The sequence below is a fragment of the Semicossyphus pulcher genome, unplaced genomic scaffold (genome assembly GCF_022749685.1).
Source record: "Semicossyphus pulcher isolate SPU_LCO1_2020_fin unplaced genomic scaffold, fSemPul1.0.p SCAF_1, whole genome shotgun sequence".
NCBI classification, from domain to species: Eukaryota; Metazoa; Chordata; class Actinopteri; order Labriformes; family Labridae; genus Semicossyphus; species Semicossyphus pulcher.
Window position 1 is genome coordinate 5,966,965 of NW_027211603.1, and position 16,421 is coordinate 5,983,385.

General features: G+C 41.0%; 1 protein-coding gene across 1 annotated transcript in view; it reads right to left on the bottom strand.

The window, feature by feature from the left end:
* Positions 1 to 16,421, bottom strand: part of kcnq1.1 (potassium voltage-gated channel, KQT-like subfamily, member 1.1) — a 55,727-nt gene that overhangs the window by 7,767 nt on the left and 31,539 nt on the right. Inside the window, exons 7-12 of the mRNA XM_069661553.1 lie at positions 11,385 to 11,495; positions 10,291 to 10,386; positions 9,987 to 10,103; positions 9,014 to 9,149; positions 1,994 to 2,026; positions 1,690 to 1,746 (exon numbers count right to left, since the gene is read on the bottom strand). Coding sequence (XP_069517654.1) covers positions 1,690 to 1,746; positions 1,994 to 2,026; positions 9,014 to 9,149; positions 9,987 to 10,103; positions 10,291 to 10,386; positions 11,385 to 11,495 — 550 coding nt within the window. The remainder of the gene's footprint in view (positions 1 to 1,689; positions 1,747 to 1,993; positions 2,027 to 9,013; positions 9,150 to 9,986; positions 10,104 to 10,290; positions 10,387 to 11,384; positions 11,496 to 16,421) is intronic.

The window sequence follows — 16,421 nt, forward strand, 5'->3', positions numbered from 1 at the left end:
ACTGAATTCTCAATTAAACACATCATACTTTTGTGAGCAGCAGTTATTGGAAATGAGAATGTGCACAAGCATAGAACAGCTGCATTACTAATATGATTATAATTTTGAAAGAATCCCCATCTATCTTCCCACACTACCCCATCCCGCCCAAAGCTACTTGTGATTTTTACTGCTCTGCTGCCTTGTCTTATTCTGTGAATATCTGTGCATGACACGGCAACATCCAGAATATGATATTGTACTTGTAAGAAACCTTATGACTGAAGCAAATCCCTTCTTCTTTGTGGAGTTATAAATAGATTTATTATATAAGTTTGTTTGAAGTAAGGTCTTAAATTTGGCAATACAAACCAGGCTCAGGTGCTAAGAAAAAGAATGAGTCATAAATAAAATATATATTAATAAACGAGACAAAGAGGGCTATTTTAAATCCAGGAGAGAGAGAACTGGAAGAAGTTGGCTGTGGAAGACTGTGTGGAAACCTGTTGTGATGCAACTGGTCTGATGCTTAATATTTGACGTGTGAAACTAAAGAAATGGTGTGAAATGCTTTTAACTGAAATGTATTTAATTGGTGCAGTCGATCAGGACAGATGTGACAGGACGAGCCAGGACAACTGATATTTTTATGATCACAGAATAAAGAGAACCAATTTAACCAATTGGTTTGTGTGATACTCCACCACACATGTGGATCAATAAATGATTTGTTGTTTCTAAACACAGCTTTCAACTGAAGTAAGAACAGGTTGTCTTTCATTGATTTTCCTAAATCATCCATCCATCCACTTCTTAGATATACCACTTATCCTTACAGGATCAGTGCGGGGCTGGTGCCAATCCAAGGCAGCATTAGGCTTGAAGCGGGGTTCGCTCTGCACAGGTCACCACTAAATCACAGTGCTGACACACAGAGTGTGAGTCCACGGTGCTTGCTGATGCATAACACAAATTTTTCCCAGAACAAAACCTCCACTAAATATTTTTATTGGTAACAGATTTAAAGTAATAATCTCAAAGATTTTCATTGAAATAAATGTCTGTTAAGTCTGTGTTATGTCTGTCTGCCGAATGAGGTAACACTATGGTGATTGAGCCTATGGCCCACTGATGAAAGCCTTTGCATTTGCAGTATTACGGACTGGGTGTCTGTGGCGACTTTTGTGGAAAAAAATTTGCAAAACAAGCGGCGCCCAGTTAGTGACTCGTTTTCCATCAGCCAGCAGTGGTTGGTCTACCAGAGAGGGTAGGCGGAGCTAAGCGGTGCAAGTGTTGTGAGTAAACAGTAATCTACTATGGCTGAACAAACAAAGAAAATGTCGATGACTACAGATACAACTTCAACAGTAAGTGAAAATCCAAAGAAAAAGAAACAAATTTGACGCTCAGATGAAGCAAACAGTCTAAAAAGGAAAGCGACCGTCAGAGAGGAAAATCAAGAGTTACAACCGGAGCCAACCGTGGACGTCACACGCAATCGACGCTTATCACCATAGGTGCCGCCAAAGAGAACAATACTGAGAGCTTTGAGCTAACAACTTTAAACCAAAATATGACATCACAAATCTAAATACATCAACTCTTTAGTCCTCGGAGTCCAAGCACCTGGTTACTGACTCTTCAAATTATTGTAAGCTCTGCACCTGGCCTATGTGAAGCAAAAGCATTCATATAAAAACATGGCATTACCTTGAGGTGGTGCGTTGAACTGAAGGGAAGACAAAGACGTCCAGGACTGCTCGCGATCTGAAGCGCACAAGAAGAGCAACACAAACATGATCAATAGTTACCATCGGTGAAAAAAGGACAAAAGCAACAATGATGTTAGTCAGGAACTATGGTGCAGTTTTATATCGATTGCTAAACCAAAAGCATCATTACAGGCCCATGCAGTGATAACAACATGTTAGAATGAATGACTAAGAAGACAAAAAGGAGGCTGTTAAATCTAACAGTAACTGTACTGAGGACGTGTGCAGGACGAGCAGCTCACCACTTCCTCCCAAAGTGAGGGATCCTGCTAAACCTGGGAGACACGGACAATCCACGCAGAGAGGAGAAGAGACACAAGCAAGGAAAGAGGCAGTTAAGTAGGATTGAAAAAGCACATGTAAAGACAAAGATAAAAAGGGCAGAAGCCTCAGAAACATTACAGGAGACAAATGAAAGGAAAGTCACATAAAAGTGCCACCACGACCTGCCTGAACAGCTTCAAGGCTTATGGCAATGATTCTACGTTTCTCTGGACTTTATCGGACAGATGGAATTCATTCTTCCGAAAGATATTCCCTCATTAGGTGTTTTGAAGATGGAAGTGGGAGAGCCCTGTCTAAAATGTCACCAGTTGCGCAGTCCTTGTGACAGAATAACCTGCGATCTGTTCCTCAACAATGAACCCTATTTCAAAGCCACTCTTTCCTTCTTGTCATCTTGACACAATTTCAGAATCAATGGGGCCCACTCGATATTTTTAAACATGTCAAAGAGCATTGGAGCATAAAGTGCTCTTGTGTGGCATTCGTCATGTTTCACCACTCAATTACTCAGTCACCCATCTGATCCTACAGAGAGGAGTTATCGTCGATACAAATGGGCAGAGTTATTCTATTAGTAGTAATTAGTTGATTTCCACCGCCGCTTCAACCACCATGTGATTGACTATTCGTCATGGTCTCGGCTGTAGTGATGCGCGAGTCATGAGTCAATCATTCGAACAGCCTCAGAAGTCCTCATCTCCACTAACTCATTCACTGACTCACCCCTCCTACCTGCTACTAGCCACGGCAAACTCCGAATTTGAGACGAGACCACTGTGTAAGCCGAGCCCTGTGAGAAAAAACCACTCATCTCTGTCTGTCTGTTTGCCCCACTCGGCAGTGCTTTCAGCTCCTACTGTAACCCCCGGTCCACCATAACTGCGGCTCAACTCTTTACCTTCAACCTCAGCAACTTATTTAATGAATTACTTTTAACTCTTACTTTCTGTTTCAGAACTACACACCTTTGACACTATGTCTGTATTGATGTTATCTAGTCTAATAATCTGTTTATTAAAGTTATAATCTCAAAAATCTCTGTTTCGTTCTCTTTGGCGGCACCGATGGTGATAAAAGGTAATTGCGGGAGCACACTTCCCAGATATCCAGACAGTGTTGCATGTGCGACGTCCACGGTTGGCTCCGGTTGTAACTCTTGATTTTCCTGTCTGACGGTCGCTTTCCTTTTTAGACTGTTTGCTTCATCTGAGCGTCAAATTTGTTTCTTTTTCTTTGGATTTTCACTTATTGTTGAAGTTGTATCTGTAGTCATCGATCTTTTCTTTGTTTGTTCAGCCATAGTAGATTACTGTTTACTCGCAACACATGCAGAGACCCGAAAAGCAGCCGCTTTACCCTCTCTGGCAGACCAACCCCTGTTGGGTGATGGAAAACACGTCACTAACTGGGCGCCGCTTGTGATTTTTTCCGTGAAAGTTGCACCAGACACCCAGTCTGTAATACTGCAAATGCAAAGGCTTTCATCAGTGGGCCATAGGCTCAATCACCATTGTGTTACCTCATTCGGCGATAGATAGTGATTTAACAGACATTTATTAAAATGAAAATCTTTGAGATTATCACTTTAAATAATCTGAACAATGTAAACTATAAAGCAGTGAACTATAGTTAGAACCAATATAATTGAATATAAAAGACACAGGTTATGTTTTCTGAAAACCCATTCAGCGCAGTTATATCAGTTGAGAACTCTATAAGCCGCTGAGCTCCTGAGCCTCCATCAGTGTGAATCCAGTCAATACAATCGCACACCAGATGGCAATGTGGCAATTAAATTGAATGATTCACAGTTAAAAGCAGCAGGATATAGATGTAACATGGGCAGTGCGACCTGTAGATTTTATTTTGTCTGAAATACAAGACAGTGATTTTCATCGAACATGAAGCAAACAGACATTCATACATCTTTAAACTGGGCAAATTAAATTCTGTTGTTGCACTGAGGACTGAGTGCAAAGCAAAACCATTTGCAGTTACATGTTGGGAGCAGCGCTGCAGTCACGCATCCAGGCAGCTTTTCAGTTAACCAGCTGGTGTTAAAGAAAAAGGTTATATAACTAAGCACAACAAAGAGAGCGATCCAATTAGCGCTTCACATTATATAGACACGCTAAAAGTATCCATATTTATCTTTTTGGAGAGGACAGTAAACAGACTGCACCCACTATCTCATTATGTTCATCTACATTCATCCATTAATGCCCTCCATGCAGCGCTGATAATAAAAATGATGATGATTCATAGAAATCTTTTCAAAAGCTAGGGTTCGCAGACAAATGTTGAATACTAAATAAGAAGAAAACATTGAGGGGCACAATCAAGGAGAAAATGAATAAACATGGAAAATGAAATGATTAGAAAAAAGTAATGAGGCAATTACAAAGGTGCTATTGAATTAGCGAGCGTTCGCTACTCTGGAAAAGTTTTTAACTATGATGAAACAACTCTGTCAGTTTAATTCAATATCTGTCAGAAGGATAGAAGGTAAAAGCACAGCGTATTGAAAATTATTTAAAAGTAAATTGTATTGATGCTGTACAATGACTAGAATGATGTACCAGGACTAAATAACCTCTTGTGCACTCTTCTGTCGATTTTTATACAGACGAATCCTTTTCGCACAAACAAAAAGGTTTTTGTAAAAAGTGTTCGTATAGTGGTGGTGGTGGAATGAGTTACCAAACTCCGTTCGCTCCCCAGAGAGCCAGCTCTTTCATGAACACCTCGGATATCTTATTGATTATGATGCTGTTGATGATATTGATGATGACGACGATTATCATGATGATAAAAAAATAAATAAATCTGCTTTTATACACCCTGTGCATTGCCTCTGTGCACTGCCTGTTGGCACTTGTGTCCCATCAGACTTGAAGCTGTTTTTTGGCACTTACTGTTCCCTCCTGTCTAGATCCTTGCTAATGTTGTTTTAACTCTCAGATGTACGTCACTTCGGACAAAAGCATCTGCTAAACAAAATTGTTACAAATTGGGGCGGCTGTAGCTCAGTGGTAGAGTCGGTCGTCTTTCAATCAGAAGGTTGGAGGTTCGATCCCAAGCTCCCTCACTCTAAATGGCGAAGTGTCCTTGGGCAAGACATTGAACCCCAAATTGCTCCCAACGGGTTTGAATGTGATAACTGATTGACAGTTAGGCATTTTACGTAGCAGCCTCTGCCATCAGTGTGTGAATGTGTGTGTGAATGGTTGAATGTGACATGTAGTGTAAAAGCAGCTTTGAGTGGTCTAGAAAAGCGCTTTATAAGAAGAGTCCATTTACAACATTATATAGTAACAGGACTACAGTTCTACAGCCATGCTAGCAGCTCCATGACGCTGTGCATAGCCACAGCTGTGCTTTGAGCCTAATGCTAACGTCAGCACGCTAACATTCTCAGTATAGTCTTTACATTGCAGTTGCACCATAACGAAGCCTTGCCGTCATGCCACCCTTGTCATTTAACATTCCAGCGTTTTTGAAGCAACAGCGCGCGCTTCACACACGACGATGTTCCACCCTGTCAGCCCTGCTGTTAACACACATCACCTCTGTTGTGAACTCTGTTACTACCTCCGATGCCAGCTCAGAGATAGAACAACTTCGCCCCACTATTCTGCCTCTGTGCGTTTTACATAGAAGACGAAACGTAACAGAGGTGTAATAATCCTGCCTTGAACTGGCAGTGTAAAAGGGGCTAATGATAATACCAACATGAAGACGTAAGGCTTGTTCATTCTGTAGGCTACACCACCCTGGTTTAGAGGGTAAGCATGCTAACAAATGCTAATTAGTAATCAACACAAACAACAGCTAGTGCCGATTGTCATGTCATTGACTTTGCAGGCATTTGATCCAGACCATAATTGGGAGCAAATTAAAAAGTAATACCCTATTGTAGCACTGGAGGAACAGTCAGGGGATTACCAAAATCATTCCATTAATCATCTGGGGACCTTTAATATCTTCCAAACCAAAAGTCAACAAGATATCTCTCTAAAACCACAAATATCAACCGTATAGTCACAACAGGAAAAGTCAAAGGATCATCAATGTCATTAGGATGCATCCTCTTGGGACTCCCGGTACCAAATTTGGTGGCAATACATTCAGTATATGTGGAGATATGTGGAGGAAGCAAACGGAAAAAAGACCTGTTGACCTGCATCATATTTACATTGACACATTTATGATTTTTGCTTGTTTTCCTTTCAGTTAACTGCCTATCTTAAAGTTACCTGACGCCCTCACTAACCAGCACACCTGTCCCCCATTCTCTCATTACCCCCCCTGCATATATTCAAGCCCTCTCTCCACAGACATTTGCAAATCGTTTAATGTACTACCCAGTCTGAGGCTCAGACTTCATCATTTTTTAAATGTTAAACAATTTTGAAATTGAGGTTAATCGAGTCTGGATGAGAAAACCTTTGGGGGAAATGCAATAAAGACGGGTCATCTTCTTTCAGAGAGAATTGTAGGTGAAATTGTGCCTGTCAGTTTTAATACCTGTCAGCAGTAGTATGCTCGCATGTTTCTCATAGACTTCTGTCTCTTATTTGCTTTTCTAATGCAGCTCGGGAAGAACTAATATACTCATCTAGGTTTTAAATCCTAAAAATCAAACATGTTTGGTTTATCCGGGCGGCCCCAATGACTCCATTAGCAGTTTAAGGGATTTTAGCCTGGATCTGTAAACACCTCACATTACCTGATATCCTGGGCGGAACGTCAATACTGACCAAGGTCTCGGATCAGATTCCTCCTCTGATTGTTGGATGGGGTGAATCAGGGATAAATGGGCCCAAAACTCCTGCAGTCGGAGCACTGCTTTAGTGCTTCAGTGTTTGTTTATTTCTTGCCTTCCTGTTTCTGAACACAGCCTGTCCCCCGTTCTGCCTGCTTGGCCCTTGCCTGCTTTGTTGCTGACTGATGGCCTTCTGCCCAACTCTGCCTTGAACTTTTAACCAAGTAAATGACTGATTGCTTTCAACTGCCTTTGAGTCCTTCTTTTGAGTCGACGTCTCTGTGTGCGGAACCGTGACAGCACTGAAGGCAAAGACATTTTGCAAAATGAAAGTCTTCTGAGATTCGGTTAAAAAAACTTCAAAAATTTAAAATGAATTGATGGAGAAATGTGGAATTGCCTTTCACACAGGCTCCCTCAAATGACACTAGAAGGATGCAAAGGATATGATTTGTCTTGCTTCTGTGCATCACTCTCAGTCGTCCGCTATTGATCCGGCAGCACTGAATGTTGTGTGGCGTTTCAGCAGTGCACCTCTGGAGTTCATGCTCATCAATGCAACCTCACGTTTTATCGCTGCAGCGCGCTCATCCATCTTTAATGGTCCATCTTTAAAGTTTGGACTTTGTCCTTTCCGCCTCATGTGGTTACAACCCGACAAGGAGCTCAAATCAAACATTTTCTTTTTATTGTATCACCACTGAATGTGAGGTTTGCAGCGAGGGCAGCACTGGTCATTTCTTTTCTAAGCTTACCGGTATGTGCAGTGTGAGCGACACTCAGAGTGTTTATCCTGATTTGTATGAGGCCAATTTCATTTCCTCAGACGCTGACTGGTACCTCTTATTGAAAGACTCTTTAGATTTCAGTGAAATAAATGAACCCTGTTTAATGTTACATCCAGGCTACTTCACCCGTGTATTCTTAAAGGGCCAGTTCGCAAATTTTCAACCTCAGTCCTATCATGCTATTACGGGGAGCTAATGCCATTATGGTAGGTTAAAAAATGCAATCTTGCTCTGTGCCTTTTGAAGACGCTATCCGCTGTGCGAAGTGTGCAACCACACAGGGCCTCGCGCCTCGAAAGGGCCTCGCACAGGTCCGCAGTAACACTTCAAAAGTAGCCCAATTCTGCAGGAAAACCACAGACCTGGCAACCCTGGCTTCGCCTCCTGCATTTTTTAGTTTTACTATATATAATATTTTCAAGACTGTTGTTGACCCACCATGATTCTGAAATGAAATTCCTGTTTGTTAATTCCATTATGCATCGTAATAAGACTTTAAAACACATCATACTATAATACAATGCAGCCTCGCAGCACAGAGAGGGGGAGAGCTCCTGCGCATGAGCAGGGAGGGAGGGAGCAGGCGAGTACGGGTTGAAGTGATTATAAATGAAATTAAACTTTGTTTGAAGGTGCCTGATAAACCTCTACAGCTCTGTGTTTATCAGTAAAATATATGAACTACACAGCATATGGACACATGACAGCATATGGAGAGGGAGTTTTTACTTTATAGTAACTGTGCGCAGAAATACGGACAGATTGACATTATTGAGCATGAGACACACACACACACAGGTCTGTGTCATATCTGCTCCTCTCCTAACGTTTGTATCCCCGCGTGGCATGATGATACACTCTGATAAACTACACGTGCATCACCTCCAGTTCATGTCATTCACAGCATGTGGAGATGTTTATGCATGCATGCATGTCAGTGAGCAGGGCCTTGCCGTCAAGTTTGCACAGGGCCTCACATCCCCCCAGCGACTTCTCTGCTAGGGAGCTCGCTAAACTACACTTCCAATCTAGGAAGCCCGTCTCTGATGTCATCTCACGTTCAAAATTGGTGAAATGTAGACTGCAGACCTGAAGAGTTTTCACTCCAGTGTCTCTTGTTGGGCCGTTCCTTTCAGAGGGAGCAGCCCAATGCAAGCTGGGTGTTGTAGGTATGTTGGATGGGCGAAACCACGAGCTGTTTGTACAAATTTCTCCACAGCTATGGCGCCAATTTCTAACATTATTGCTTCTATTGATTACAGAGAACACCAGCTTTGACTGACAGTGGCTTTTTCCAGGGGTGAATTGCTCCTTTAAATATAGTGTTTTGTTGTAGATAATATTTTTAGCATGGATTTAAGTGAACTGGAACACAACATAGAGCATCAGAAACACACCCACAGTAAGGTTTGCTCAGTTCTTACCTGTCCCCACAGTGCTGTACACATCTGAATTCAGCTCCCTCCCACTGTTATACATGTCGTAGGTGATGCTGGGAATTGTGGGAAAAATAGGACCGTTGTCTTTATCAGTGCTCTTCAACGTCTTCTTTATCTTCACCTGCCCAAGAAATGCAAAAATCTAAGCTCAAAGTGTTCCTGCGGATAAATTTAGATACTTGTTTGACACCCCAGTGACACAAACAGCATAAATCATGTTCACCTCATGTGTTAGGAAGAATTTGAAGAGGGCTGTCGTTTTAAAGAACGCAGACATCTTTATACTTGTCAGCTTATCAGACCTTTTATAGAATCTATAAAGCAATGAAGGAGTCATGATTGATGTACTTTCTATTTTTGTTGTATATGAGCAATGACATATTGTTTGATTGAGGGTTTTAGCGCAGGAGCAGAGGAATTATTCTTACAGTGACGCTCAAATTGGGTTATTTTTCTGTTATTTTGAACTTTAAGATGAGGCCCTGCAGAGTCTATAGGGAACCCTTCTGACCAGTAAACAATGTTTGCATTAGTGAGTGCATGGTCTGAAACCCCAGTAGCAGAAGTACAGAATAATCATTATTAATGTTATATTGCTGCTAGCTGTTGTCTCTGCGGCACAGCTTTCCTTTTCTTGAATTGTGACAGTTATAGTATCAACACATTATTATATCTGTCCTTGTCCTCACACTAATATATTATGAATTACAGCTGCACAGCCACCATTAAAAAACTTCACCTTTATTCTGCATTAAGCAACAGCCTTCAAAATTACAATAAAGTTGAATTAACACTCTCTAAAATGAAAACAAGTATACTACAGCCCTCATGGAGGTAAAGTTTGCAGTGTTGCAGGGCTGTTGCTTCATACAGCATTAGTTTTGCCTTGAAGTACACAATAAACTGGAGAGTGAATATAAAAAGCAGTTACACTGAAATCAATAAAATGATTACTAACCGATTTCTTGGCCTTGGGGGTGGACAGAGAGGAGGCAGTCATGTTGGATCTCTTCTTCAAAAACAGCTTGAATGTGGCAGAATCAAAGTTCTCCACAGCAAAACATCTCCATGATGTCTGGAGGGGCATGAAAATAGCAATATATTGGTTGGACAGGACACATTTCATGCTGACTAGTCTGCCATGCGAGAAAGAAAGTAAGAGTTACATGAAAAGATGGGCCCAATAATAAGGCAGGGGCTCCCAGACAGTTCAGTCCCCCGGCTGTATCGGGGTTCTGTTTCTGTATTTTTTAGACAAATACCTGAATGAGACAGGCAGCTGCAGGGATCTGCCTATTGAAGTGTTTTTGTCTTTGCTTCTGCTGCACCTTCAGGGCGAAGCCAGAGCCCAAGATTCCCTGTGAAAAACAGCACAGCAGAGTTACTGCTCATTAATTCAGTTTTAACGACACACTTCGAGGCAGCAGAGACGGAAATAAACACAAAGTTAACCAAAAATGAGGGAGTAATCTGCTGAAACATTAAAGTCTATTACTCAGTTTGTTCATTCAACTAATTAATTAAAACGTGAAGCACTTTAGTCTTTTTATCAGCCAATTATGTTTTATTTTTTGGCCACAGTTTCTTGAATTTGAGGGCTTTTTAAAATTTTGTTTCACTGAAAATTAAAAAGCATATGATACAGGACATTTTTCCACAGCACTTTGAATACTGAACCAAAGAATAATCCAATTATTAAACACAGGAACAATTAGGAAACAAACATCACTTGCCTAAACCGCATTCTTTTATGCACAAAGCTATGTCAGTAACTGAAAATCTTTACTGCATTCAGGGTCCTCAACTATCTCGTGCAGCATTACCTGACCTTATATACTGTAAGAGGATGGCTGTCACTCAGCACCAACTGTCAACGGTCATTCCTTAACTAAAATGAGCTGCTGAATGAGCTGTATTCTGCCCTCAACAATAACTTGGCAAGAGAACTTTAGTCAAATGTAAGTCCATCGTATGCCTTGTCAAGGTCCTTAATGCATAATATTATTTTAAGTATAATGCTCTCAGTGCTGTTATCTAATCTATAATGCTTTGAAATCTCTGCAGTGGCTGGTAAAACATGTCAGAGGCAGCTTTGATATATTAATTTGTTGTTTACACATAAATCATAGATACACTTGAGCCTAAATCAGGCGCTCTATGTTTTCTTAATACACACTTAAAAGACCAAACTACTTACAAATTCAGTTCAGTGGGAATTCATCTGAAGGAAACAGTATCATGGTAAAAACTACCATTCTATCAAGGATTTTCTTTTCCCGGTAATTCGTCTTTAAACAAAAATTGTGAGCACTTTAGCCTGTGAGATGTTTATTTATAAATGTCCCTTTCCACTTACTGCAGGCAGAGCAAAGAAGGAAATGGCAAAGACTGAGAAACAGGATGCAATGGTCTTTCCAACCCAGGTCAGTGGCACTATGTCTCCATATCCAATGGTGGTCACTGTCACCTTTGAAAAGACGTAAGAAGAAGAAGAAGATAAGAACACAACTAGCAAGAAATCTGGCAGTTATGAGGCTCAAAGCATAAAATGAGTTTAGTGGCAGTTTCACTCTGTGAAAACAAACTCTTCTTTTAGGAACCTTTTAACATATGTCAACATTTGGTTAATAGCTGCTGCAAGAGGAAAAACTACAAAGAGTTGTATACTTCACAAAAATGATAATCTGAGACTTGACTTGATCTGAAGCTAATAGTTAGCACTAGAGCATGCTGGCAGCTCAGTGTGCCAAAGCGGAAAGCTAACCTGAGCATGCTAAAACACTTACAATGACAATGCTAATGTTAAATGGTAAATGGACTGTACTTATCTAGCGCTTTTCTAGTTTTCCGGCCACTCAAAGCACTCTTACATTAGGCCTACATATCACATTTACCCATTCACACACTCATTCACACACTGATGGCAATGACCTAAGTGCCAATTTCCAATCAGGATCTATGCATTCATACCTGATGGCTATTGCCGAGCAATTCAGGGTTCAGTGTCTTGCCCAAGGACACACACACACACAACATGTGACTGTAGCAGTCAGGGATCAAACCCCCAACCTTCCAATTGAGAGACGATCTACTACCACTGAGCCACAGCTGCCCCTGTTAAAGGCCAAAACTGTTTAACACGTTCACAGCCTGAATGGAGTGTTAGATTGCTAATATTGGCTAAATAGCAGAAGTAGAAGTAAAGTATTCGAAAAACTAAAACCTTGACTTAATGATGGCACCAAGGATGTTAAGAGATCGCCACAGTTGCTACAGTTCATCCTGAGTGAAGCAGGAATATCTGTGATAAATGTCATGTTAAATCAAGTTGTCTGGACAGCATAGTGCCATAAGTGGAAAAACTCAAGGGACCACCAAAGTGTCTTTGGCTTCTCCCTTGGGGCATCATGAAATCATCACAAATTTGAGATGAGATCATTTGAGGTGATAGCTTCAAAAAAAGTATTTACAGGTGAGAAGTTACATCCTGAAACATCTAGGGGAGGATGAACCAACAAATGAGTTGGTACAGTACCTGGCTCAAAATAGAAATAAAGCTAAAGGAAACCTTTAAACATATATAAAGTATTGCAGAAGCACGCTATTGTAGAAAATAAGGTAAAAGAAAAATGGGAAAAATAATTAGAAATGAATATAGCAGCAGATGATTGGAAGGACTCCTTAAGTGGGAATCTTAAGATCTCAAAATCCAAATACTGGAAGGAATTTGCCTGGAAAGTGAGCATGATGTATTTTATTACGCCCTGTGAATATGGTAAATATAACCCACGAGAAGGGTCTAGTTGCTGGAGGTGATGTGGAGAACAAAAAGCTAATTATTCACATATTTTTACAGTATTGTTACCATTCTGGAAAGAGGTGGAGAAAGCGTTAATGAATGTCTCTGAGTTAAATGAACCTCTGAAACCAGAAAATTGTTTAGGAATTAATTTACTGAGAACATTAAAAAAACTGCTGACATGCATCTCTTTAACATACGGCGTGTGACAGCTATGTAGCAGGTGACAAGGACATGGAAACAGCAATATCCACCTACACTAAAACTATGGTTAACAACAATAGAACAGGTTTTGGATGCCGATAAATGAACGTACAGAACGAGAGATGAAATACAAAAAGTAAATAAGATGTATCCTAAAGACACTTGGTAGACTGGCTAATTATACACATTTACTAAACCCCTAAACCCTAACCTCCCCCAACCTCCCCACTCCTTATTCTTCATTTCTTCTTCTGTGGTTTCGTTGTTGTTAGTGTTGCTGTTGTTGTTTCGTATTTATTAATGTATTTATTTTTCTTCCCCATTTATATGTTACTTAAATTTAATATTAAACTGCAGTGTACTGAAGAAACAGCTGTCTGGAATGATGAAACTGTAATTATTGCAATAAAGTAATACAACATGAATTCATCACAAATTTAATGGAAATCCATCAAACAGTTATGTCAGTCTAGACTAAAAGATGGATCGACTGACTGACCAGCACTGGCCCCAGAGCCATGTCGATTATATTTGATATAATATAAGCACTTTTCAGAACAGTAGTTCAACTAGGAAAATATCCAGACGCTGTCAGAAAGGACAATGACCTCAACCTCATAATAAAACCCCCCCAAAAAACAATATGAACCCCAGAAAAAAGAAACACCCCTCCTGACTGTGCATGAACGGAGAGGTGGATTGGGTTATAGAGTCAAGATCCTTAGACCTGACCCGCAGCGGGAACACCCTCCTGGTAAAGAAGGCCCAGCAGTGCCTGTTTATTCTGAGGACCCTGAGGCACAACACACTCCTCCAAAAACTGCTGATCAATTTCTACTGCTCCTCTTTAGAGAGTATCATGACGCACTGCTGTACAGCGTGGTACTCTAGTTGCACTGCAGCAGACAGGAAGGACCTGCTCTGGATGGTTAAATCGTCTCAGTAGATCGTCGGCTCCCCACACCTACACCTGAGAGACATCCCCTACAGTCGACTCTACAAACGAGTCTGACATCAGTAGAGACCACTCATACCCAGTTTACCACCTCTCCTTCGGGCTCACAATCATATGCACACAGACCAAGGTGCTGAGGGACGTCTTTTTCCCCAGAGCCGTGGACAGGTTGATGCACCCATAACCCTCACTCCCCTTGACAAAACAAGTACCACATCCCCAAGCAGGGCTGCTGTGGCTCAGAGAGCAGGTCATCTTCTCATCAGTATATGAGCGTTTGATCCCAAGCTCCTGCAATCCAAGTGTCTAAGTGTCCTTGGGCAACACATGGAACCCTGTATTGCTTGCGAAGGCCTAGCAATAGTTTTTGTTTGGATGCCTTCGACCGTCTTTGCAGTTTTGTTTCACACGATGCAACACTTTAAACACATCACTCACCCATTGGCAGACACCCTGATAACAGTGATAACACAACCCGTACCCTTTGTATATTCTAAACTATGTATTTTCACCTTTAGTTATGGCTCATGAGCCGTGTCATGATACATAGTAGCCTCTGCCATCAGTGACTGGGTAAATGTGGCAGTAGTGTAAAGAGCTCAGAGTGGTGGGAAGACTAACTTACTATTTAAAGAGCAGCTCCAGTCATGATTTAAGACATATAAAATGCTCTGCTTGAAATAATAAATTGTGTCTGATTTGTTTTGCATCTCCTTCTTCTCCCTCATTAAAAATTCCTGTATCTGCATATTCCCCGCCCACTATGTGTTACATTTCTCCTTTCCTAAACTGACAGCCAAAAACAAAACACGTCTCTGCCATTGTTTAGTGGCAACTTGTTGGAACTTAGCTAGCTGGAAATTCAGTAATTAGTAGTAGTAACATTAACGTTACTACAAAAAAACGCAACGTTAACACAAAAATTGAGATGACGGTTACAGCTAGCTCGTGCATCGCCAAAGTGGTCGCCATAGGTTGCACATAATGCGTCACCCCGTCCATTAATGGGATTGGCTCCTTAGGTTTGTGACATCCCAAACCTGCCAGTCTGAAAACATGCCATAGCAGTCAATGCAAATGTACAATTTTGTATTTTAATATTTTTCATGAACAGTCTTTGTGTATTAAAGTTTTTTATACTATTTGCCCAATGTTTTTATGTGATTATGACTATTTATATTTCTATGCATGTGTTTATATTTTTTATCATTTCAGACATGTGCATGTATGCTTCAAATGGGAGTGGACAGCTGCCAAACTAAATCTTGTTGTGTTTAATATGTAATTTTACAATAACACCTTCAGCATGCTAAATTAAAAGATATAATAAGTAGGATTTTCCGAGAAAAATAGACCCTTGTGAGAGCCCTCCCTCTGCATCTATTCTGTTGTTTTGCTTTGCACGGGACGTTTTCAGGAGGGGCGCTGTTGTGGTTCCCTGAGCCAATCACAGCATAGCCTATAGGTGAAAGTGGGAGTGGTTCAAATTAGCAACTGGGCCCCATTCAGACCGGCGAACATGGTGAAAGAGCGATGCAGAGTTGGCTTTCTTTCTGTTGGACAGGTAGGTCCCTCAAACTGGGTAGGACAAGCTAACCGGCGGTTAGAATGCCAGCACGATGGTAACTGGCGGTTAGCATGCCACTGCAAAGGTAAACGTGATGCTGTCGGTGTTAGCTCAGCGGGGTGGGCGTGTTCTCACACGAGAGAGTGATAGTGAGCTTCTTGTGTCGAAGAGCGCAGGAGGAGGGGCCCAGATTGAATGTGTTGTTGACAAAATAAAAGTAAAAATCCTACTTATTATACTTTACAACATGTCTGACATGTAAACAATTTTTGAGTTGACTTGGATTTGGCTCAAAAGCCTTAAAAACAGCTCTGGTTGGGTGTCATCAATCTACTTTCAGTCTTTACTGAAGCGCTGAGGCCCATGTTCCCCTCTGACCAATTCCCTCCCTCTGACTCTCACTTTTATCTTCATGCACAGAAAGTTCCCATTACAGTCGAGTATGTGAGAGCGGAACCTGACCCGATAAAACTCAGGGTAAATACTGCGTAAATATTGTAAGTAAACTTTCATATATATATATATATATATATATATATGGGAGCATTTGTAATAACTCTGCCGTGTGTGTGTATGGTTTTTAATATCAGAGTCCCTGAAGTTTCCAAGAAGCAGAGTGGGTGGTGACTTATTGTCTGAAAATAAAATTTCATCTGGTATTCTCTACACTGCTTGTTTTTTCGCTGTTTGTATTAGCAGCCCACTGGATGTGCCCAAGGGTTTTCACACAACTCCTACTGTAACAACAGTAGTACAGATAAAACAGAGTCTATATTCGACCTTTCACTTGCAAAATACTGTTTACAACATGCCAGTGTTTTCTGCTAAATCTGTCTTTTGGCAAGATGGGAAAGTCAGTGAAACAATA